The following is a 25,169-nucleotide window of genomic DNA, read 5'->3' on the forward strand; positions in this document are numbered from 1 at the left end:
TGAGCCACCCCAGCCCCAAACTAAAACCCCTGGTAATTGCTGGATACTAGAGGGAAATCACTGAAAAGGCTCAAACAAAAGACCCAACATGCATTCATTCAGTGTGTTCACAAAGCCCATTTCCTCAAACTCCTGGATGCACAGCCAACCTTCTATTTAGGCGTGGCCCTGTGGATGAATTGTGACCAGTGGAATGTGGGCAGAAGGTATTAGACTGCTTTCAGGCTCGACCCATATATTCATCCTGTAGGACTCTTCAAAAACCCTCTTTTCCCATCTCCCAGGAATATGCGGAAGATTCCATGAGAGAGCTGGGGGACAGTAGAGAAGCTAAAAAGGCCACGTGAAATGCCACTCACCAACCATTAACATCCAAACAGGACTTTGTGTGAGCAAGAAATCAATCCATTTTTTTTAGGTTAGGCCACTAAAGTTCGGGGGGTTGTTTATTACAGCTCCTATGTCTTAGTCAATTTGGGCTGCTATAACAAAGTGCCATAGACTGGGTGGTTTATAACCAACAGAAATTTATTTGTCATGGTTCTGGAAGCTGGAAGTCCAAGATTAGGGATTAGGGTGCCAGCATAGTCAAATTCTGGTGAAGGCTCCCTTCCAGATTGCAAACTGCTCATTTCTGGTTATATCCTCACATGGCGGAGAGCAGAAAGGTGAAGCAAGCTCTATTGTGACTCTTATAAGAGCATTGATCCTATTCATGAGGGCTCCACCATCATGACCTCATCTAATACTAATTAAATCCCAAAGGCCACCCAAAGACCCACCTTCTAATACCATTACATTGGGCGGTAGGGTTTCAACATATGAATTTGGAGGAGACACAAACATTCAGTCTGTGACATCCTAGCATATTTCTCTAATATATTCCAATTTCCTAAGTTATATAATAAAAGCTCAAAAGTTTAATAATTTGAAAGGTCTGGAGTAAAAGAATATTTTGACACTTCATTTACCATTACAGAATTAGTGTTGTTTTATTTGAAGCTTGTGATAAGAGTACTTGATTTCAATTTTACATATTTCAACAAACGCTAGGAAAAGAGATTGTGCCAGAAACTGTTATTTTTTTCACCAATACTAATCCTCTTCTTTTTCCTAATAATGAATATCAAATGTGGTGGGGCACATGGCGCTGGCTGGAGATTACATTTTCCAGTTTCCCTTTAGAGCTAAGTATGGCCATGTCTGTTTGACCACAGGGATAAAACAAAATTTATGAGAGACACTTCCAATTACGCCGTTAAAGAGTAGTGGACGTGCACTCCTCTTCCCATTTTGCGTTCTTCCTGCTGATCAGGATGAAGACATTAGAACGTGGATCTAGAGATAGAAGCTGGGAGTTGGGGTTGGTAGAATTGCACTCCTGCTCCTGGATTCTCCACCTCTGTGTTGTTTCAAGAGAGCAAAATGAACATCTATCTTTTTAAAGCCACATTATTTGGATTTCCTTCTTATAATATTTTAACATGAACCCTAATTAGTAGGGGGAGAAGCAGACCAATTCAGCAATATCCTATGAAACTAATGGCTTGAGGAACCTCACAAGGAGTATCCAGAACCACAGTTGCTTTTGGGGCACATACACGTGAGGCTTCTTATCCTGACTAATGATCATATTTCATGCATTTCTGCCTCTAAAACTTATCCTTTATATCAGTACATTCTTTTCCTTTTATTTAAGCACTGAAGTTATAATTCCAAGTTCACAAGCTCTCAAAGCTTGTATTGATAAGTCACCTACCATGAAGTCACTGTCACAAGATTCTGAACTTACTATAGGATGAAATGAAAAAGAAACGTAGTTTGAATTAAAATTATTGATAAAAGATAACAAAATTCTAATACTCGAATAAATCCTAAAAAGGATTTTCTTCACTGTAATATAACAGAGGCTTCCAACATTTAACAAACATCTTATTGGATGCTCACATGAACACTCAGAGATAGCACAAAAATACTATCTCCGTTTTATACAGGAAAAAGATGGGCCACGTGAAGTTAAATGACTTATCCAGGGTCTCATGTCTTGAGTTTAAGACTTACTACATTTCTAAACATTTCTCAGTGAGATTATGAGCTCAGAATTCAGTATGGACTTTGGATTCCAGCACTGCCACTTATGATCTATGATGCTGTAAGCAGAAGACTTCGCATTTCTCATGTATTTTTTATCTATTCAATGTTGATAATAGGTAGAACTTACCACTTATAGTAAGATTGATGAAAGGTAGATAAATTGCGTACTAAAGTACCTAGCATTTAGTAACCTCTCAGTAAATGTTAGCTATTAGTTAAGTTTTAATTTTTAAGGGAGGATAGATTTATAGTACAGTAAAGATGCACAGCCTTAGGGAGTACCATTTACATTCTATTTTATGATAATTTTAGTTTCTAGAGCACAATACAATACAATTTGGATGGTAGCTCTAGAGCTTTACAATGCAGTAACCGTAATGATGTTTTTAAAAATAAGAACTGGATGGCTCTTATCTTGAGAAAAGTGGCATCTTATCACATACTTGGCATTGGAGACAAGCTTCTACTTTACACATTTCCCTTGGATACAGCTACAGCTGTACCACAAATTTCTACTGAAATCTATACCTAAATAAATCATCTCTTTGATCCTCATAAACTTAAGTGTAAAGAAAGAAAGGATAATTATCCACAGACTCTGGCATGAAATGGATTGGCTTTAAAAAGATGGAAACTAGAGTTAACTCTTGGTATGCGTAGATGTAACATTTTAATTTTAAACCAGATTTTCCCAAGTAAGTTTCTTGAAATTTATAAACTAAAAGATTTTTAAAGAGTCTTTTGGGAAATAAAAGACACCAGGTGATGGTGGTTGGTGAGTTCTATTGTTAAATTTGTTGGAAATATTTTGAGTGAAACAAATCAAAATCTCTCTCTATATTGCAGAGCTTCTCAGATTGCTTATTCTGAGATGTGTTTTAAAGCTCTAAAAGGGTATGTACCACCTATCCAATGCTTTAGCCTAATGTTCAACTTTTGTATTTATCCTACTCTATACAGATCTCTTTAAAGGAAAAATAGATCGTTTATTTCAATGGCTTGTTTGGACTATTTGTATCAGATTCCCAAAGCCAATGACGTGCAACCATTTTTATTTTTTTGCCAAAGCAGGAATTTGACTCAACTGCATGACTTGAAAATAGGAGCAAGACTCTTTCTTATCCAGTAAGCTAGCCTAGGCATCTACTTGGCCATTGCCTGATTAAAAGGTTTGTGGTTCTTACCTTCCCATAACATAAACAGTAGTCATTATGAATTGATATGGAAACTCATTCTTTCATAAAATATGAAATATGACCATAAAACAAAAAGCAACTGCTAATGCTGTTTGTATAAATGAAAACAAGGCAAGGACATCTAAGAAGGATGGTTCTTAAGATTAATAAATAAGTTTTAGAGGTATTCACAAAATTAGACATTCTGGTAGTTCTTGGCCTACTGGAACTATGATGTATATTTAAGGAAATTCTCTGTAAACAATCTGTAGGTTTAGGTGAACTGTACACCAGTTATTGAGCAATCATTTTATTCTCTAGGGCAATAATTCTTCCATTCATCTCAAATTGGCAGGAAAGAAAGTGATAATACCTATTTGTGGAATGCAACCTTTAGAATAAAATCTATATTATGTTTGCCCTAAGCCCACTTTCCCACATGTCAGTAACTGCAATGTTATCTTCCATGGTGCTACAAATTGCATCTCTCGATGTTTATGAATAATAAATGCCAGCACACAAACGTATTACCAATTAGTTGACCAAAAGAAGGTTATTAGTATCATGGTATTTTATTTAATCCATGTACTTAAAAGTAAATTTCAAATATTAGCCTATTTTGTTTGTATCTTTGTTTTATTTTTTAATTTAACTTTAATTTTGATATAACTGTAGATTTACATGCAATTACAAGAAATAATAGAGAGATCTCATGTGAACTTTATTCGATTTCCCCAATGATAACACCTTGAAAAATTATAGTACAACATTAAGCTAGGATATTGTCGATGAAAAAGTTCAGATACAGGATACTTACACGTTGAAATAGCTTTGCACTTTTGGAATAAACCTCACTTGGTTCATAGTGTAGAATTCTTTTTCTCCTTAAAGATTGGCACCTGAGCTAAAAATTGTTGCCAATCATATTCTTTTCTTTTTCTCTTTTTCTTCTCTCCAAAGCCCTCCCCGGTACATAGTTGTATATTCTAGTTGTGATGCCTCTGGTTGTGCTATGTGGGATGCCACCTCAGCGTGTCCTGACAAGTGGTGCCACGTCCTCACCTGGGATCCGAACCTGCGAAACTCCAGGCCACCCGAAGTGGAGCACACTCAGCTACAGGGCCAGCCTCTAGAATTCTCTTTACATACTGCTGAATCCTATTTATTAATATTTTGTTAGGGAGTTTCTATATGTATATGTGTGAGGGATATTGGTCTGTAGTTTTGTTTTGCTTTTATTATTTTTTTAGTTATATTTTTCTGTTATCTTTATGTTAGTGATTTCTGATTTGATTCCACTATGGTAGAAGAACCCAGTTTGTATGATTTCAATTCTTTTGAATTTGTTGAGGTTTGTTTTATGGTCTAGGATATGGTCTATCTTAATATGTTTTGTGGGCACTTGAAAAGAATGTTTATTCTTCTGCTGTTGGGTGAAGTGTTCTATAAATGTCAATTAGATCCTTTTGGTTGATGTTGTTCAGTTCTTCTATTTCCTTGCAGATTTTCTTTCAAATGCTATCAATCAATTAGAAAGAGGTATTGAAGTCTCCAACTATAATTGTGGATTTGTTTATTTTTCCTTTCAATTCTATCAGCTTTTGTTTCATGTATTTTGGAGCTCTGTTGTTTGCTGCATACATGTTTAGGATTGCTATGTCTTGGTGGAATGACTCATTTATTATTATGTAATATTACTCTCTGTCATATCAGTGTTACTGCCTATTCATTGTTTTTTTCTCTCAAATATGAAATTCTCTTAGTATGATGAGTGATTTTTGTTTGAAAACTGAATGTTTTGGGTATCATGTTACGAGACTCTGGATCTTAGTCAGTCTTCTGTTTTAACTGTCTTTCTTTTACTCAACTCCAGCAAGGGAAGGGGAAATAAACACTGCCTCACGACTGCTAGGTGGGAAAAGAAGTCTAGGCTCCCCCTTTGACCTGGCTTCCCACTGGCCTCCATCTGGCTATGAGAGGTAGGAATGCCTCATTACTGCTCCCCACTTGACCTCCATCAAAACCACAGAATGAGTAGTCTCATTATCACTGGGTAGTAGTGGAAGTCCTGCCTCTCCACTAGGGTTCCTCTGATACCAGTCCAGCAGAGGAGAGAGTCACCTTTTTATGGCCAGAGAGGAGTGGAAGCGCAGGTCTCCTGTGTGGCCTCCATGTAAGGTAGGGAGAGTGTTTACTTACTGCCTGGTTGGGATGCAAATCTCTGATCCCTCCTCAGCCTTCTCTGACACCACCCTGGCAGGGGGATTAGGACACACTGTTACAGCCTGGCAAGGGTGGAGGTCACCTCGACTAGCCTTTATTGGCATGGATAAGGATTGTGCCACAGACGGTTTTTGTTTTCCTTTTTTTTTTTTTTTGTATTTTTGGTGTTCGAATGGAGCACAGTGGTTATTGCCTAAAGTTCTCTGTCCCTTTCCTTGTCCTTTGGCAAGAGAAAGCAGGCTTTCGTTGTTTTTGTTTGTTTGTTTTAGTTTTTTGTTGTTGTTGTTTTGTCTTCACCTCTTGCTGTTGCCAGGTTTTTGGCTTCTTCGGCTCAAAATCTTGGATACATGATGCAAACAGAGAACACCAGGGACTCCCCATCATGTCAGGAGGCCCCAGGGTCTCTAGCTGGTCTGCCTTATCTTCTCTATTCATATCATTCTATGCTTGTTTTATATGGCATGTCCAGAGATTTTAGTTGTAATTAGAGAGCAAAAGAGGGAAAAGTATATTCTCCACTTTCCCAGAGGTGAAGTCCGTGTACTTTTGTTAGTTTAATGACCATGATTCTTATGTATTTTTGGCCATCTAAAAAGTCCATTGTTTCCACACAAGGATTTCTTCTAAGCTACTCACACAGAGTAGAGTGGTTAGTGCTGGGCCACATAATAGAGACAAGATTGGAGTGCATCAGAGACCTAAGTTCTGCTCTGGCAACCCAAAGAAGCCAGAAAGGGACATACATACATAATATTTCTGCTGTTCTGAAGTGTGTTGGTTATCTAGAGGAAAAGCGCTTGTGCCATTGTTTGTACTGAGAGCTGCAATAACCATGCTTTTTATGGAATGCTATTTTTACCTGAATGCACAATTGAGATAAACTATGGTTATTCAGACTTAGGCATTTGGCAGACATTTTCTTGAAAGTGAACACAGTAAGTACATCACTTAAAAGAAAACAACTGGTGATTATTTTGCCAATGATACAATTTGAGCTTTCAAGGAAATATCAGAATTTTGGAAACTTTGATTTCATTATTTGATAGGTTCTCAATATTTAAAGACATTTCTGATGAGACCATTGGTGATATTAATGAATATGACTTTTTAATATTGTGTAATGAGATATTTCAACATTTGAAAGATGTGCATATACTGGTTCAGTGAACCAGTATAGTACAAATGATCTATGCTTGATATTACAAAATAAATATGGGGAAAATATCCATTCATAATGTAGGACAGATCAATGGATTTTAATGTAATAAGTAGAAAAAGTTCGTTGATATGGTTTCAGATTTGGCAGTGCAACTGAACTTTTGAGAAATGACCACTTGTTGAGTTTTAGGGTAGAAAAAAAGAAGATCCACAATTATCAGAAAATATTTTTAAAAATACTTCTCCTGATTTTATATCTATGTGAGGTTAGATTTTCTTCAAGCTCTTAACCAAACACCATATTGTAATTGATTGAGTATAGAAGCAGACATAGAATTCAGATGTCTTCTTTTTGCAAAAACATAAAGCAGTGCTATGCCATTTACTATCTTTTTGAAAATGTATTTTTAATTATGTTATTTATGCTATCATGTAATGATTAATTTTTGTTCTTTTAATGAATCAATAAATATTTTCAAATTTTCTCAGTTTTAGTTTTAAAAATGGTAAGTAGCTATAAATATAACCCACATTAAAAAAAAGCTTGTTGGAGCTCTCCATATATTTATAAGAGTTGTAAAAAGATACTAAAACCAAAGTATTTCAGGTCAATCACCATAGAAGTTTACAAAGCAGTCCTACATATACATGGGACATAGTTAATTTGTCTTTGGTATCCTGAAGTCTCTCAACTCATATTTGTTAAATGAGTAAATGCATAAAAATAGAATTCTGCTCTTTCTTTGTAGTGCTTACTGCTAATGAGTGGTGGTATTTTCCCCAAGATTTGTCCCAAGGAATTAAAATCTCTGTATGTCTAATGCCTGATTCTACACTTAGAAGAGGTACATTATTGTTTTGCTCCTTAAAGATCCTCTAGGACCTTAAGTTGAATTATTGAAAAATGAGATTATTCTTTAGCAAATGGTCATTTTCTACAGCAGGGAACTTAAAAGATGGGAAATTAAATGAAAGCTGTCTATTTTAAATAAATACATATCATGAATACTAATAACCTATGCTAAGTTATAAGGGAAGTTGGGAAGACTATTGAAGATTACAGAGATGACAGGAGTGGGGGAAAAGGGAAACATTTCTTGCGTATGTAGTAGGAGTTAGGTATGCTTGCATGCTCACAATAGCCTAAGTGTGTAATTATTAAACAAATTTTAAGAATGAAGGAGAAGATGCTAATAATGTTAGAAATGATGCTCAAATACAGTGCCATATACCTTCAAAAACCAGTGTTTCAATCTACTTTAAAGGGCCTTGCCCCATTCTGGGAAGTTCTCTGTCTTTTTCTTTCCAGTGTAGCTTCCTAAGATGGCCATTGCCAGCACATAATACCAGCACCTTTTAATTTGTAGCAAAGATGCTACACGCCTTAAATAAATTACTTTCTCAAAATTCACGTTTGGTAAGAACAATTTGCATGCCACCACAACTAGTAATAAAGAGAAGAAATGGAAGAGTTATTTAAAAATGTATAACTATGTGGGGACTAGCACTCCATTTTTTTTTTTTTTTTTACAGACAGTGCTCAGGCTATATCATTATCACATTTCTTACTAAAAGTTTACTGAGTATACTATAATAAGTGATAATATCCCCCAAATTTAAACTATTCCATTTTTAATGTTTTTTTTTCCTTAAAGAATTATAAAATTTTGAGTTTTCACCACCGAGATGTCTAAACAATGTCATTGGGTTTAAAGGAATCTGTCTCTGCAAAAATTAAAATGCACCTACTGTTCAGAGTCCTAATTTTTAGCAGACTATCACTGCATCCTGACTAGAGAGTTTCTAATGGCCAGATAAAATGGATATACTCTGGTCTTGCCATCCTTCTGCTTTGAACAACAAGGCACTGACTAAGAATTTAACAGGCATTTGTATATACAAGACTTATGCTTGACTTGTTTTTTGTGAACTTAGAACATGTCTTAACTCTTCTCTGAGAGCAGCTTCCAACCTAGATATCCTAAAACATACATCCGTAAGCACAAATCCTCCTCCTTAATATAGCAGTCCCTATTTTATTTCAGACTTTAAAAATCTGTAATGTTGTCTCCTGATTAAAGAGTCACATTTAAAGCAAACCCACTTGGAAAGTAATACACAAGACACTTGTTTGAATTCCTTACTTGTTAAAAGAAGGGTTCTATTTTCCTTGAGAACTTGGAGTAAAGAGAAAAAAGGTTATCCTTTGAACCAAATGAGTTGAATCAGCTCATTCAGCTAGAAGGAGACAGATTGTCTCTTAAATTCATTGGAATAGCTACTTCACTGAAGATGGTGCTTTAGCTTAATCAGTGAATATTAAATATCACAGGACTGTTGTGAGGATTAATTAATATAGCATGTGAGAAATGGGAAGGTCTGACACATAGGGATTTTTATTGTTATTATTGTGATCAGGATCATTACCTGATCAAAATATCAACAAGGTTGGCAAAGTGGTAATTCTGGGGAGTTAAGCAACCCAGGCTTGGAAAGGTTTTCCTGGTCTGAGGAACTCTCTCTCAAAAGCTTCCACCTCTGTTCTGAGTCAGTGTACAGCAATCCATATCAAGCTACTCAGCTTTCTGATTCCCTCAGAATTGGTAAAGATGTATAGGAGAGGACTTGAGCCTTCTCATCACTAGAATGTCTCACCCCGCCTAAGCAATCTATTTGGCATTCTGGTTTACACAATGTCTCAGCTGAACCTATTTTTTGAGTCAATGTGATCATCTCTGGATGTCCTAAGAAGGTCCATTTCTCAGGTAGGGAGACCGAAAACTGGGTCGTCCGTTGAGACTTCATTGTTGGCTGGCTGCTGGCTTTTCTCTTCAAATATGCACACTATGATCTTAAAACCTCATTCAAATTTCAAAACTTCTGTTATCTTTCATTAAAGCCCAGAGCTCCTTTACTACTTTCTAGACGGCTCCTCAAGAAACCCTAGCAAATGAAGAGGTAAGATGCTTCCCCAGTGATGTGTTTGGCAGTCACAATCAAATAGAAAGGATTGGAGGGATGTAAGAAAAGAGGTTCTAGAGAATCATAACAGTAGTTTTTTTGGGAAAGCTGTTATACGAAGATAAACTAGATTTTTAAATGGAGTATAGCTTAAGAGGACAAAACAAGGACCAATTATTAGAAATCCATTCCAGGCGTTTTAGAACCATCCTCAGTGTGTTGCTCAACTTTCTGCCTCATGTTCAGTCAGCAAGAGCTTCTGACACTCCACACTCTAGAGTATACAAGAGTTCCTATACTCTAACCAACTCGTCTTCATCTCATTCTCCCTACCTTAAATCAAGCCATCACCATTCATTGTCCTCCCAATAGTTCATTAATTAATCTTTCTGTATTCTTCTGCTAAGACCACTAGCTTCACATCTTTCTGAAATATAGACAGGAGCATATCAATTTCCTGCTGAAAAACCTCTCACAACTCCCATTGTCTATAGCAGTGTTTCACAAAACAAGGTATGTGGCCATATTCTTGAAGATATGAACATTATATCATGATTTTTAAATACAGATTTTCAAATGTATCTCTTTTACAGGGAAGATATGAAAAGCACTTACACAGAAAAAACTTTAGTTTTAATTCCCTAGGGATCTGTGGACATATTCTTAGGGGCCTATGACTTTTTTCTTCCTCCACAGAAGACTGAGAAACACTGGTATACATGGTATATTCTAAACTCTTTATACCTCTTGGTATTTCCCAATATAATCATATTATTATAGCTATATACAACTTCTCATTTTTTTTTGTAACTCATCTCACACTTTCACACTTCTGTTCCATTGCATATGTTGTTCCTTCTGCTAAACATGCCTTTCCTCTTCCTTTCTTTTTGGGGAGAAATTATTGATATTTCAAGATCTAGTTCCATTTTCACGTTCTTGGGAAATATTTCTGGTCTATCTCTGGGTTCTTACCTCGTTTCATACAGACCATCATATTGCGTTTTCCACATGTGTTCATGTGGTGTTTCCTATTAGATGGTGAGCTCTTTGAGGTCAGCCACTGTGTAACAGTCATTCTTGTATGTATTTGCACTTTCATAATTCCCCACAGTATCAAGATCCTGGAGGGCTCTTTAATTTGAATGGAATTAGAATTTTTCCCAATGTAAAGAACTTCCTGTTCCCCCTTGTGAGGTAGGTTAGTCCCCACCCTGGAATAGCCACATGGGGATACTATCATAGGGTCATCTCAGCATAGTATGGGATATTAGACTGAATACATTGAGAAATGTCTTCAACCATAAGTTTCCATGATGCTAAGTTGCACGGTGCTTAGGCTTGGGAACACACCATTAAATCAGAGTCTTTCCTATTGTACCTTCTTCTGTTCTGGGTAACACTGCTAGGAAATCTGCCTGAAAAACCTGTAATGCACTCCAGTTCCCTTTGCTCTTGTCTCCTTGTTTTTGGGAATTCTCCCTGAACAGCTATGTATCTCCAGAAAAGCTATCTATCTCCGGGTACATCTTGAGAACTTTTCTTTGCCATCCTTCCTCCTCCTTATTTTCCACTACGCTTAGCGCATCGTGATCTATTTTCTCAGGACTTAGCTTTTACTTGGTTTCTATGCTACCTGTCAGAAAAATTAATGACTGATAACTGAGTTGTCAATAACTAATCCAAGTTTAACATTATAATAGCTGCCATTTACTGAAGAAATTTTATAAGTTCCTTAAATGTATTATATTATTTAATCCTCACATGAACCTCATAAATTATTATTCTTATCTACTTTTTACAGATGATGAAAACTAAGGCCCAGAAGTAAAGTAACTTATTCAAGGTAACGTATCTAAGAAGTGGTGGAGTTTGGATCAAATTCCACTCAATCTGATTGCCTTTAACTTCTTCACTAAACTGCCTATCCTCTCCCACCCCCAACACACATCCCAGTGGTAATTTTGCATTAGCACTATAATAAATGTGAAGTACAAGATACCACGTGTGGTCAGAGACTTGCACATAAGAAGATTATTCTTTGAATCTCATAGCCCATACTTCATGGGACCAACTATTTAGCCTAATCAGAAAACTACCTTTTAGAATGCATACTTATTTTTCTCCCGCTTTATCTAGGAACATGAGCGTCTTTTATGCAATTCACAAATTGCACATCTTCAATATTTATTTCAGCATTTAAATCTAAGAGGAAAGCTGAGGTTATGTAAATAACTTCAGTAGTAGAAAACACAACAGCACCTCCCTCCCAAGATTGGCTGTGAAAATTTGTTCTATGGGATGTATATTACAGACCTATCACAAGGCCCAAAATAAAAAAGGGCAGCAATAACTATGAGATTCAACCAAAACCAGCGATTCAATTCTACCTATTTATTGAGGGAGCAGAGAGCAATGGTTGCCTTTGCTCCTGCTTCTCCAATCTTGCTTCTTTCACAGCTATATTCACCTGAGTGCTCCTTCTAGGCTGAGACAATCCACATCTCCACCCTATCCCATTTGAGATAAAATGTGTCTCTCCAGGGAGCAAAACTTGCTCCCAGATCTTTGTCTCTAACATCCTTTCCCACTGAAGGGAACCAATGTTTCTTGGAGATATGGCTGATTCCAGGCCTGGGGCAGTGTAGGTACAAGATGACTCTAGAATGTTTTGTTATACCAGAAAGAAAGAAAGTGCTAAAAAAAGGAGGGGATATGAAACAGAGACATAAGAACTAGCTTAAAGGTGTGCCCATGGGTGAAATCTGGGATCACTTAAGCATCAAGATAATCATGTATATTAATGAATTATACACTATTGAAAAAATTGGAAGTCTTTACTTCATACAATAGATAGATAGATAGATACACAGATATATAGTTAGATATAAAGAATGGAAGGCTCTTGCTAACAGTAGAATCCTGAGTGCTGTCTAATTAATGTAAAAGCAGTGTTGAGATTGGAAAGTAATAATTTTGTAGCCACCAATGAATGGGAACTGCAGGAGAAAATTGTGATGAGTAGCAGGATATTTGCATGGTCTTAAAAAGGTCTCTAAGTAGTCAGTTTATTAGATGAAAGAGAAAAAAGGTAATTATGCAGTGGGGAAATTGGACCACACTTGGAGCAGGTAATCAACTTACCATCACTGTTGTGAGAAAGATGGTCAACACGTGCCTCCAGATGTGATTCGGTCTTAGAAAGACACAAAATCACCCATGTAGAATTCTAACTAAGAATGCATTACCAGCATCCAATTGTGAGTAAATATCAGACAAATTTAAAATGAGGAAAATTCTCTTTAAAAATGAGGAGAGGGACTGTATTTCCCCCAAATACCAACCTCATTAAAAAAAAAAGGCTGTGGAACTCTTTCAGATTAGAGAAGGCTAAAGAGATATGACAACTAAATGCTACCTGACCCTAGACTGGATCTTGTCACAGAGAGAAAATGCTATAAAGGATATTATTAGGTCATTGAAAAAATTTAAAAATAGATTAGAATAAAACATTATATCAATATAGAATTTACCAAGATTGATGACTGTTCTGCAGTTATATAAGATAACATTCCTATTCTAAGGAATAACGCACTGAACTATCCAGGGGTAAAATGTTCTGATCTATGTAACTTACCCTCAAATGGTTCATACTGGGAGAGAGAGAGAAAGAAAGAAAACAAGATAAAATGTGAACAATAAGTGAATCTGGCTAAAGGGTATGTGTGTGTTTTTGTACTGTTATTATTGTTGCAAATTTTCTGTGAGCTTAAAATTAATTCTGAACAAAAGTTCAAAGAAAAGAGCAAAAAAATTGTGTCCCTGGTCAGGAAAAGCCCTTGTTGATAGCTCTGATCAATGTTCTCTAACATCTTCCCACCAGTACAAGGGCTTTATACAACAAGTACAGATAATCTAAGCTAAACAGTGGATTAGGTGCAGTTTGAAGTGCTTTAGATATTTTTTATGTATTCAGTTATCAAACACTTATTGAACACCTATTATGTGCCAGATAATGTGCTCAGATATGCCTTTACTCTCCTCTTCAATAAAGCATACTAGACTGTGTGTGAATGAGAATAAATTATTGAAAAAAAAAGAAAGTAATTTACAAACATAATTTATTAGCACAGTCACACATTGCTTAATAATGGGGATATGTTCTGAGAAATGTGTCTAGGCAACTTCTTCGTTGTGCAAACATCACAGAGTGAGTACTCACACAAACCTAGATGGTATAGCCTACTACACACCAGGCTATACAATATCATTCTTAGGGGATCATCGTCATATGTGGGGTCCATCCATCATCACAACCAAAACATCGACATGTGGTGCATGACTGTAGTAGCAAATTACTTACCCGATGTCCTCTACTCACTCTGTGCATTATAAATTTATTTGAAAACCTCTGGCTGAGTTGACACAGCTCAAGTCACTTTTCTTCTTTGACTTGAGGCCTAGAGAAGGGAGGCTCCTCTACTTCATTTCTGCGGCCAGCCCATGTTCCTTAATAACAAAGTTCTCGCTTTCTCACTGCTAGGAAATCTGCCTGAAAAGGCTATAAAACACTCTAGTTCCTTTAAGAATGGAGTTCCACTTTTCAATGTCATTAAGTCAGCATCTGGAGTACTGCTGTTAATTTCTGCGTAGTTCAACGGGACACTCAATCCTCCAAGATGGTGACTGCCAACTTGTGTGTATGTGTGCCTTTGTCTCAGTATGTGGGCTCTGAGACTCCTGAGCACCATCCATTGGCTACTTATATTATCGAAGGACCAGCTTGATATTGTCTGCCCTCAAGAAACTCTCAACTCACTCTGGGTCATTAGAGTACAATGGAAAGAACTCTTGGATTTTGGTGCTTGACAAATCTAGGAAGAGATTTAGCTTGGCTCCCTACAGAATGAGCAATGGCAGCCAAATTACTTAATATCTCTGATCCTGTTTCCTCTCTTTAAACTGGAAATAATGATGCTATCTTCCTCAGAGGATGGTTGGAAGAATTGAGATAATGCGATACAAAATGTTTGGCACAAAGTCTTGCACACAGTGATTACTTGGAACACGTAAATCATTAGTATTACTTTAGAAAGATGAACATAATCCTAGTGGTGCAGGATTCCTCTTTAGGGTGATACTCTTCTTGTTGAAATTGCTCCTGGGAGAGAGCAAGGCCCTGAGGTTATGCACTGAAAAGATTTAAGGAAAGAGACAGTGAAACTACTTTGTACAGTTGAGCAACAGAAGTTAGAGGATAAACAACAAACGCGATGATAAGAAAACAAAAAAAGTCAAGGAGACCAAAGTTTTGTCCACATGGTAGGGTGCCAAAGAGTTTTTAGGAGGAGGAATGTCAGTGCTAAATTTTGAATTGTCTGCCTTGTCACAAGTTAGCCCCTTATGTCTTCCCAAACCTCTGGTTAAATGGGTGACTTGAATGTTCTTGGTTTGTTCATTTGTTTTGTTTGCAGGTTTGTTTCCATAACGCAAACTGGGGTGAAGGATGGGTTTCATGACTGGGACAGTGTTGAGCAGAAAAGAATGAACAGGGAAGATGCAAGCAAGATTGGGAGCTTTGCAGGAGAAATAAGTATGACCTAGAAGAGACGATGAGAAGGAATCTCTGATGAAGCACAGAAATCTTGAGGATAACGGGATGGGGCTTAACCTAACATAAGAGTTTTATCCTCATTATAGTCAAAAGAGTGGACTTGCCTCAAAGAGTCTAGTGTCCAGAATATTTTAAATTAGACAAAAGTACTAAAACTTAGAAAAGTCAGATAGGTCCACTGTCCTTTGTCTATAATTCCAAAATAGAAAAAAGGGCTGAATATGTATTATTTTGTTTGGCCCCAATTCTATTTTAGTGGAAAAACCTGACTTTATTGGCCATTAGACTGCCTATTTATTATTTTTTATTTTCATGCTGGGTATATTCATACATTTTGCTGAAGAGTTATTAATGTGTTGGATTATGGTATTCTTCCTAGACTCTGCTAGGGTTATTGGGCCATATATGCCTCATGTCCTTACTGAACTCAGAAAATTCTGAATTCTCAGACACTTATAGACCCAGGACTTTTGATAAGAGACTATAAACATGAATGCAGAGAAAAAGAAATTTTAAGTAAGTGAAAAAAGTCGATTACCTTCCAGTGTATTTCTAAAGCTGAAATTGGCAGTTTTATCCATGGGACCTGAATCATAGTGGATCAAATTCAGGCAAAACTCCACATCCTCTGAGGAGGGGAGCCTCGGGGTCCTGGCTTTGTCGTGGTTTCCAGGATTGCGCAGCAGCGGTCCCTCGGGAGTTCCGTTGCATAAAGCTTGACGGCTGTTGTAGTCGTCCAGTCGGCTGCAGACGGTCTGCACGAAACACCTTTATGTTAAAGGCGCTGTCACCACCTCTGAGTCAAAAGGGGAAGTAGGGAGGTTGGAATTCCTGATTACCATATTTGGATTGCCAATCATCAGGAGATTAATATTTTGGAGTATATTGCTAAAGGAAGCAATTTTCTGAGGGTTGCACAATAAGCTATGAAAGTTAAAAGCTAGAAAAGAGTTCTAGTCTTGCATCTACACTTAAGAAAGTGAATTAAATTCCCTAGGTCTCATCTATCAAATGGGGATAATAATTACTTCATATAATTGTTGAATATTTATTTGCTGAGAAAATTAATTTGACAAACATCTGTTAAACATCCTTTGTGTGACTTCACTGCTTGATTGCCCATGAGGCTAGCCCTGGCCCAGAGTTTAGGTCTGTATCCTCTTCTTTCATCTCTCTCTACATCTTCTCCTTTGGCTATAAGAGCCAGTTTCATGGCTTACATGCCAACTGCATGCCAAGAACGCCCTAATTCCTATCTCCAGTCCAAAACCACTCCTCTCAGCTCTAAACCTGCATATCCATCTCAGACTTCATATTTCAACATCCCACATGCATCTCGTGTAACATTTGAAAACCAAAAATCTCTTCTTCTCCTCATATTTCCTATCCCACCAACCATCCTGCAGCTCAAACCAGAAGCCCACAAATCATCATTTTTAAGCCAGAAACTGGTGAGTGATCAATTGTATTTTATTCTCCTTTGTCTTTCACATTTAAAGTATCAGTCAATCTTGTCAACTCTACCTCTAGAATATATCTTGAATGTGGGAATCATTCTTTTCTTTGCTTACAAACTATGTGAACTGACTGCTAAAGTGAGACTGGCTGCTCTTCCCCGGGCGTGGCTTGTTCTTCTCCATCCCACGTCTTTGTTCACGCCTAAGCATGCTCACTCCTTGCCATGGCTCACATATTTTGCCTCGTCCTCAAGGCCAAGGCAATATTTTGGAAAAAAAAAAGACATTGTCAACTCTGACTTAAAAAGCAATTCAAAAGGGTCTGACTCTAACTATGAAGACATTTCAGGAATCCTTCACTGAATTATTGTGCTTATAGTTTCATTTATATGTAGGTGAAAGAGTAAACTATGATAAACATATTTGATTAAGTAAGTTGAAAGGAGCTTTTTCAATAAACATAAAATAAAAATTCTAAGTGATTAAAAATATCACATCATTGGGGCCGACCCAGTGGTGTAATGGTTAAGTTCCAGCACTCCACTTTGGTGGCCCAGGGTTGGCAGGTTCGGATCCTGAGCATGGACCTAGCACCACTTATCAAGCTGCACTGTGGTGGCATCCCACATAAAATAGAGGAAGATTGACACAGATGTTAGCTTAACGACAGTCTTCCTCAAGCAAAAAGAGGAAGATTGGCAGCAGTTAGCTCAGGGCCAATCTTCCTCACACACACAGAAATCACATCATAATTTAATTGGCAGATTTATTTTCATTTTTTGTCTCAGTGGTATATAAATTAATTCTTCATCTTAAAATCACTGATGCCTTAGAGTCAATGAGAGCAATTAACTAGGTAGCAAGCTATCAATTCTCAACCAAAACACAAAGTGCAGGAGAACCCACTCTGCCATCACTGACAGTTCATGCAGGCACATACTTCCATAGGAGGCCTGTGCCCACTGAGTAGGTAACGTTGTTTTGGGCCAAACAAATTTTATTCACTGTATTCTCCCCTCGTAAACAATCCGTATCACCTCTCTTAAGAACATGTAATCTCCATGAGGACAACTTTTTTTTTATTATTGTTCATTCTCAGAGTCTAGAATAGAGGATCCATAAATATTTGATGGATGAATAAACCAATCAATGGAGGAACCAATGAATCTTCAACTACAAACACATGTTGAACAGATTTTTGTCCTAGTCCTGTTATTGGTATCAGCTTCTGCTCTCCAAAAAAAATCATTTTTATTAAACATATATTGAGGCCCTACTCTGTCCCAGACATGAGGAAGGCATCTCTGTGCACATTTTTTTAAATTCACATAACTACCTTGTAGGTTTCTATGTTTTTATCCCCATTTTAATGACAAGGAAACTGAGTCTGAGTACAAAAGGCTAGTAGGATCTAAGGCCCTGTATTATGATTAATAACTTTATGGGCAACAGGCAAGGCACAGAGAATAATATTGTAAAAGGGAAAATTGGGAAGTTGACTTCCTGGTCAACTGTTTGCAGCACAGTCAAACATAACCGAGGCAATCCTATCAGTCTCCTGCTGCAGTGACTGCCGTTTACAGGGATGTAAAAGCTAATGAAATCACCGCAGATAGGACTGAATAAGCTGTGCCCCCCCAGGAATGACTGCTACTGGGTTAAGTGGGAGGCACTGAGACAGGCTTTTAATTTTCAGTCACTAAGATATCACTTGTGAGTTGAAGCATTGTGTGTTGGAAAAGAATTGGGCTTCAAATTCAGGTGGATGTGGGCTTCGATTCTGGCTTGGCTGCTTACTAGCAATTGTCAATGAGCATGTTATTCAGACTTGCTAACTCTCAATTTCCTCAACTGTAATATGAAATAATGTTAAATATAATATGAAATAAATAAATTATGCATAATATATTAATCCATTATTTATATCTGTTATTATATTAATAATATAATAAAATAATTACATGAAATAACACAGTTCCTGGCTCAACAAATGTCACTTTCTAGTTTTCTTCATGCTTCACGACATTCCTCAATCCTTTTATCTATGCGTGATTGAGAACTACAACTGTTGGGTGACTTGTCTAACATCATATGATGTCTTGAGCCATAGCTAGAACATTAATACACCATCTTCCTGATTCCAAAGCTATATCCACTACATTTATTACTGTTTGTAAATGGCTTAGGAATGGCTGAATAAAGCTAACCTAACTTTTGCATCGCATGTAATATATTGGATTTCTTTCTAATGTTGATTAACTAGACATCATGGCAGGTACATAGATGAAATAATTTTCATTCCCATTTGACAAATAAACCATCTCAGGATATTTTCAGAAGATCTTACTGCTTAAGAGACTCCTACAGTAGACTCGGTTAAATTAGAGAGGTTTGAATGGAACTATTTTTGCTGAAATGTCAACTTGCCAAGTGATAAAATGTTCAGATGGCTAAATGTATTAGTAACAAGGAGGAAATCTACCCTGGTTCCAGAAATAATTCGGAAAACTTAATTCCAAACATTCGTCTTTATATTTGACACAGAAGGGAAGGCAGGAGAGGTGAAATTGTTAGCATTGTGTTTATGATCATGGAGATGGCAGCTAGACATGGTTTCCGATGTTGACTCTTTATTAGCTACATGACCTTGGGCAAATTACTTCAGCTCTCTGAGTAGCAGCGTTTTTCATCTGTAAATGAGGATTATAACAATATTTTATGAAGGAGCAAATAATTTAACATATGTAAAGCACTTAGTATATAGAGCCAGGTATAGAATGTTTAATAATGACAGCTATTATATTATTACTGAATACAAGACCATTGGGCAGCCACCAAATTGTTTTTAACTCTGGGTCTCCAACATTTGTTGAATATTCATTACTATTTATAATAATGAATAATAAATAATAATAAATAAATTGATATATTGTATAAAGATATATTATAATAATTTCCACGCATGGACCTCAAAGAATATGTTAGATACTAAACTAGCCGTTTTATGTAAACAGATTTTATTGAATCCCTTCACAATAATGCCTTAAGATACATTATTCAAATTTTAAAGCAAACAGGTTTCAGAATAATAAAGTAACTTGTCCAAGGTATTGTAGCTAAGTTACAAAAGTCCACTGAAACTCATGTTTATATGACTCAAAAGATTATACCCTTTCCACTACATTATTCTGTTTTCCATTCCATTTAGTATTTTCCTTAACACAGAAAACAAGCATATATGATAATTACACCCCATTTTTTTTCTGTGGAGAGAAACCAAAAATCAAAGATTCTAAATAACTTGTCCAGTATCATCTGGTAAGTGGCGGAGGTCTTCTGACGAGGAATTTGTTCTTTTTCCATTTCAACACAAGTGTTTTACAACATATTATGGGGGAAAAAAAATCAGATGTCCCAAGTCAAATGAAAAAAAGAGAGAGAGAAAGAAGAAACAGATGTGTTAATGGAGAAGGGGAACCTGGATAGTGTTCTCTTAAATTTAAAGAAATAAACTACCAGTTATTAAAATCTTTCAGGAGCTAAGATTCTATTATGGCATTAGAGGTTTATTTGAAAAAAATAAAAGTAAGCCATATGACATTCCACAGAATCTTTCTCATAAAGAAAAGAGAGAAGCTGTTATTTCACTGAGCTGTTGCCATGGTTACCTACAACCCATGACTCTCTGCTGAAATGTGACTTTTCTCTTCCTACTGTTTGCTTCCATGTGATGTGCTTTTCATCTGATGAGCGAATTTCTTGACCACATTTCACTCATGTCTATCATCTACGAACGTTTTTTCTCTTTATTTTGATCCATCACTACAGCTACCCCTGATCTACCTTTTGTTTTTATGGTTTAGCTTCCAACATTGGATCTAATTGTGTCGAGCACAGGTATTCATACTTTAACGCTACTAAGCACTCCCATCTCCCAAAATGATGAACTGTTTTAATTGAGGACAAACATACTTCCACTTTAAAAGCTCTTGACATTAAACTAACAGACAAATAAAAGAGAAAGCATACAAAAATGACGGGAATCCTGAATATAAGAAAAATAATTTTCTGAAAAGCCTAACAGTACCTGATTTTTAAAATATTTTATTTAATAGAAAACTCTACTAGTAAATATTATTACTCTCACTTAAATAACACTTAGATATGTTGTAACTTACATGATCTTCTCTATCGCGTGCTCGCTTTTGTTGCATGCATACACACATACACATAGAAGCCCAGAAAGAACTATGCAGCATATTTTATTCTAAACTTTGAGTAAATCACTGCTTGTTTTGGCATTGTTGTGTCCTTGGCCTTGGGGTCTATTGCTATAAGGAGGTATGGTCTAAGGTTCTAGAAATCCAGCCATGCAGAGTTTAATTTTTAATGTATGTTAACACTGGAGCTCACAATTCCATGATTTTTAATTTTGTTCAATTCAACATACATTTTTAAAGCCCATTTCATGTGTATATCATGGTCCTGGATTCTGTGGATATAGAAAGAAAGTAGAAAGAGTCTCTACCTTGGAGAAGCTGATAGTCTGGTAGACAAAGATAGGTTTGAAAGCAATTACATGTACTGAAGAGTTATAGATGCTACAATATAAATCTGTACAAAGTGTAATGATAGCACAAAGAGGTGAGGGTCAATTCCACCTGAGTGAGGCAGGTGGATCAGTAAAAGACTAATGGAATATTTTTGTTATAACATGGATGAAAAGGACTATATCAGAATATCTGCCCCAGTTTCCTGTGCAACTAAATTTAAAGGAGTTGAAGGGACTATGAGTCAAATTTTACACCCATAAATTAGTGGCTTATTAGATCTCTTCTGAGCCTAAACGGCCCCTTATAAATAGGGGAATAGCATTGGAGTCAAAGGCACTAAGTTTTAATCTTCAGCTGTGTCACCTTGGACAAATCATCCTACCTATTCAGGCCTATCTTCTTTTATAAAATGTGGGCACTAATTACTCATCACTGAAGATCTTTTAGCTCAGAGTTAATAAATGCTATGAATCTCTAAAACCTTTATTTTTGTCTCAAGTAAAAAATATCTGAAATCAAGGAAAAAATGGAGGCTTTGTATCAAAGGGGCTATCAGTCTAGCTGATTTGGAAGGCATTGATGAGCTCACTGAATCTGGATGCTGTTTGTTCTCACCTCACACAAAATAGTTTACTTCTTGATTTAAGTGTTCACTTCAAGCAGAAAGATTTAAGCTAGTAATGTGTTTATTACAGAACCTGAGTTTGTAAAGTGAAATAGACACCACAACAATTTCCATATTAATTAAATCAGTGATTCTCAGCGATGGCTGCACATTTGAATCAAATGAGACAAGTTTTAAAAGTACAGACACGCAGACTTCACAGTGGACCATCTGAATATGATTTTCTGGCAAAAGTTAGACAGGTGGAGTCCATGCTGGTTTTTTTTTAAGCTCCTTAGGTGATTTAGACACTGAGAACTGCTGAATCAAATCAATATAAACAACTGATCTTAATTTTTAAAGGACTGTAACCTGAGGCTGAGCAAAGAAATAGAAACAGCCAATGAAAGTTGGGTTTGTCACCTCACACAGTGATACCACTCACAGTAGGTAGACACAGCTGTTCATTCATTTCACCTTCCTTATTTAAACTGTTATTTGCTTGGTTTTCTTCAATGGTCTTTGTCCACTCTGTTTCCTAATTTTATTTTTACCAGCAGTTACTACACAGCAGTTTAATCATAGAAAAATGTTGAACCTAAGGTAACAATTTCAGTCCGGTGTTTACCTACAAGACCCAAAAATTTTTATTTAGAAATAAAATTGACCACAATCATAAAGAAAAAAAAGGGAAAATTTTTCCACTCAATAATCAATAAGTGGCTAGAAAAAAATTACAAATATTGTTCTAGGTATCACCAAGTGGCATAGGTCTCATGAAATTAGATATCAATTAGTATCTATCCATTAAGCTTGAATGTGGATGTTGTAACTTTTTTGGTAATTGCGATAATCTTTCAGCTTTTCTGGGTCAAGCAAAGCTGTATAATTGAGGAAAGCATTATAACTGACTGAAAATTCCACATCCAAGCTTAGCAATATTTTAAGCGGTAACAGAGGATGAGAGCTAGAGTTTTACACTTTATAGATTAATGTAGGAGGTCTGAAGGCTTATGGAAATAGCTTTTTTTTTTCAAGCACACTTTTCCAGCCTTTCCTGCACAAATACACTCATTGCTCTTGGTAAGTAGCTGACATTAGTGACACCAGATATTCCACAGTGGCCATTTTTCAATGAGCTTCAATAGGCTGCATTTGGAAGGTGTGTGAACTTGGAGGGTTGTGTGGGAAGCCATCCACATTTCAACACTGCAGAGTGCGAGGTGCCATTTCAATATTGGGCTCAGTTCCACAAAACATTGCTAGTCAAAAATGCTGCATTAGAAATTTTTGAAATACAGGCAGAAAAGGACTCCTGCTACCTTATGGTTTTAAAGTGATAAATAATTAAAAGCATATTTCTTTGCTTACCTTTTGTCCCTAGCCCAGAGTGAAAAATTCAGAATAGGAGAAACAGAAATTAAATTTCAATATAGCCATCTCTTATCTTGTACCTCCAAAGTTTGCACGTATTTAGGAAAAAAAGCTAATTTCTTCTGCAGCTTAATGAAAGAAGTGAGACAGCATGGGCCAGATCCTTTGGCTAAAGACATCATGGCAGTCATGTCCTTGGAAGTAGTATAGAGTGGTCATACAGCCAGACTATCTGGGCAGAAATCTGGTCTCTGCTACTTACTAGCTCTGTGATCTCGTACAAGTTATCTAATATCTTTATGCCTCAGTTTTTTAATCTATAAGGTGGGGAAAGGTTAGTAAGAGTATTAAGTGAATGAACACATAAAAACACTTGCAAAAGGGCTCCATACGTGCTAAATACTCAATGAATATTAGCTATTTTCATTGCCTATTTGGGCCTCAGGGCCCTCATATTTTTTTTAATGAAGATTTAATCCAATTAACGTTTCCTGAACTTTCCTGATGATAATCATCACCATAGACATTTAGTAAGTGATACCTCCCTTACACCCTCCCCTGAAGATTCTGATCAAGGGGTCCAGGACAGAGCCAGGAATTTCTATTCTTAATTTGTACACTGTATAATATTTATTGTGAAGGAAATTTCAGAAACACTGCCCTAAATCATTTATTTATTTCATCATCAAAATATTCATTCATCCATTCATTCAACAAATACTTAATGAGCTTTTACCATTTGCCAGGCACCATCTTAGATGCTGGGAGATACAGTGATGAACCAAGTACTCTTTATTTATTATAGCTTAGTTACCTAGTAGAAGATATTAGACAACCACACAACTGTCTATGTAACTACAATTGTGAAGTATGCTATAAAGGACAAATACAAGGTCTGCTCAGGGAAGGGGAGGGAGGTTTATGAGGACCTGCCTGAAGAAGCGATTGCTAAGGTTCCTTTATGCTCTGCTATTGTAGGTCCAGCAGACCTTACCTGCCAAGAGGAGAAGACAGATGCTGGGCTGATCAGATTCGGATTTGCTGGGTTGCGCCCTCCAATGTACTCATCTGTGCAAACGTCACAGTTTTCTGCATCTCGCCAATCCCAGTATGGAATAGTGAAGTTCTCATCCCCTGTCAGCTTCTGAATTTCTTGTTCCCACAGCAACAAGAAGACTCTATGCCAAGGCAGGAAACCTGATGCTTCATGAGCAAAATCGATATTTTTCCAGACTTCAGATCCTCCAAGCAATGTGTCCCTTGACGCATAATAATGCATCCACACAAAGAGGTCATAAATGGTGATGTCCTTAAACATGGGTTTTGATCCATTATTCATTTGGCCATAGGTGCCTATGGGGATGACGTAATCTGGGCTGGTAGTATGCTTTGCTAAAGTGAGGTAGGCAAGAAATTTGTTCTTCTCTGGAACACTCAAATCAAAGATGCTTCTTCTCACCAAGAGTCGTCTCTCTGTGCAGTTTCGTCCCCCAAAGCCAAACTTGCAGTCTCCACAGTTGAATCCCATGAAGTTGCCAAAGCACTGGCAGGTCCTATTATAAAAGACGGAGGGCCAGGACTCCCGGTCGTCCACTCCTGCGAAAGGGAATTGGGGCCCAGATGGTGCGTTGGACAGAATGACATCCTGACAGGAACCCCTGCCTGAAAGCTGGCCACAGGGACTGCGGTCACCCCTCCACTTTGGGCAGCATTCCTTCTCCATCAGGTTCTTGGAGGAGGCACAGGCTCGAGGGAACTGGCCAACAGAGGCCTGGAAACTCCACAGCAGGCAGTACAAAGCAGCCAAGAGCATTCTTCCTCTCATCCTCACAAGGTCTGCTTGAGCTCGTTAATTGAGCCACAGGCTTCTCTTTCCAGCTACTCAGTGACTATCACATGTTTTGGCTAAGACCTATATAATACCACTCCCAGCTCCAGCATCAAATAATCTCAGTT

General features: G+C 37.0%; 1 protein-coding gene and 1 long non-coding RNA gene across 2 annotated transcripts in view; one reads left to right on the forward strand and one right to left on the reverse strand.

The window, feature by feature from the left end:
* TYR (tyrosinase) overlaps positions 1-25,169 on the reverse strand; it is a 91,916-nt gene extending 66,747 nt beyond the window's left edge. Inside the window, exons 1-2 of the mRNA XM_008515326.2 lie at positions 24,208-25,169; positions 15,764-15,980 (exon numbers count right to left, since the gene is read on the reverse strand). Coding sequence (XP_008513548.2) covers positions 15,764-15,980; positions 24,208-25,038 — 1,048 coding nt within the window. The 5' untranslated portion in view covers positions 25,039-25,169. The remainder of the gene's footprint in view (positions 1-15,763; positions 15,981-24,207) is intronic.
* LOC139083939 (uncharacterized) lies at positions 196-24,528 on the forward strand. Its single transcript, XR_011541103.1, has 4 exons — positions 196-388; positions 3,166-3,263; positions 11,416-11,457; positions 24,192-24,528. It is a non-coding gene; the product is annotated as an uncharacterized lncRNA (long non-coding RNA).

The sequence above is a fragment of the Equus przewalskii genome, chromosome 6 (genome assembly GCF_037783145.1).
Source record: "Equus przewalskii isolate Varuska chromosome 6, EquPr2, whole genome shotgun sequence".
In the NCBI taxonomy this organism is placed as follows: domain Eukaryota; kingdom Metazoa; phylum Chordata; class Mammalia; order Perissodactyla; family Equidae; genus Equus; species Equus przewalskii.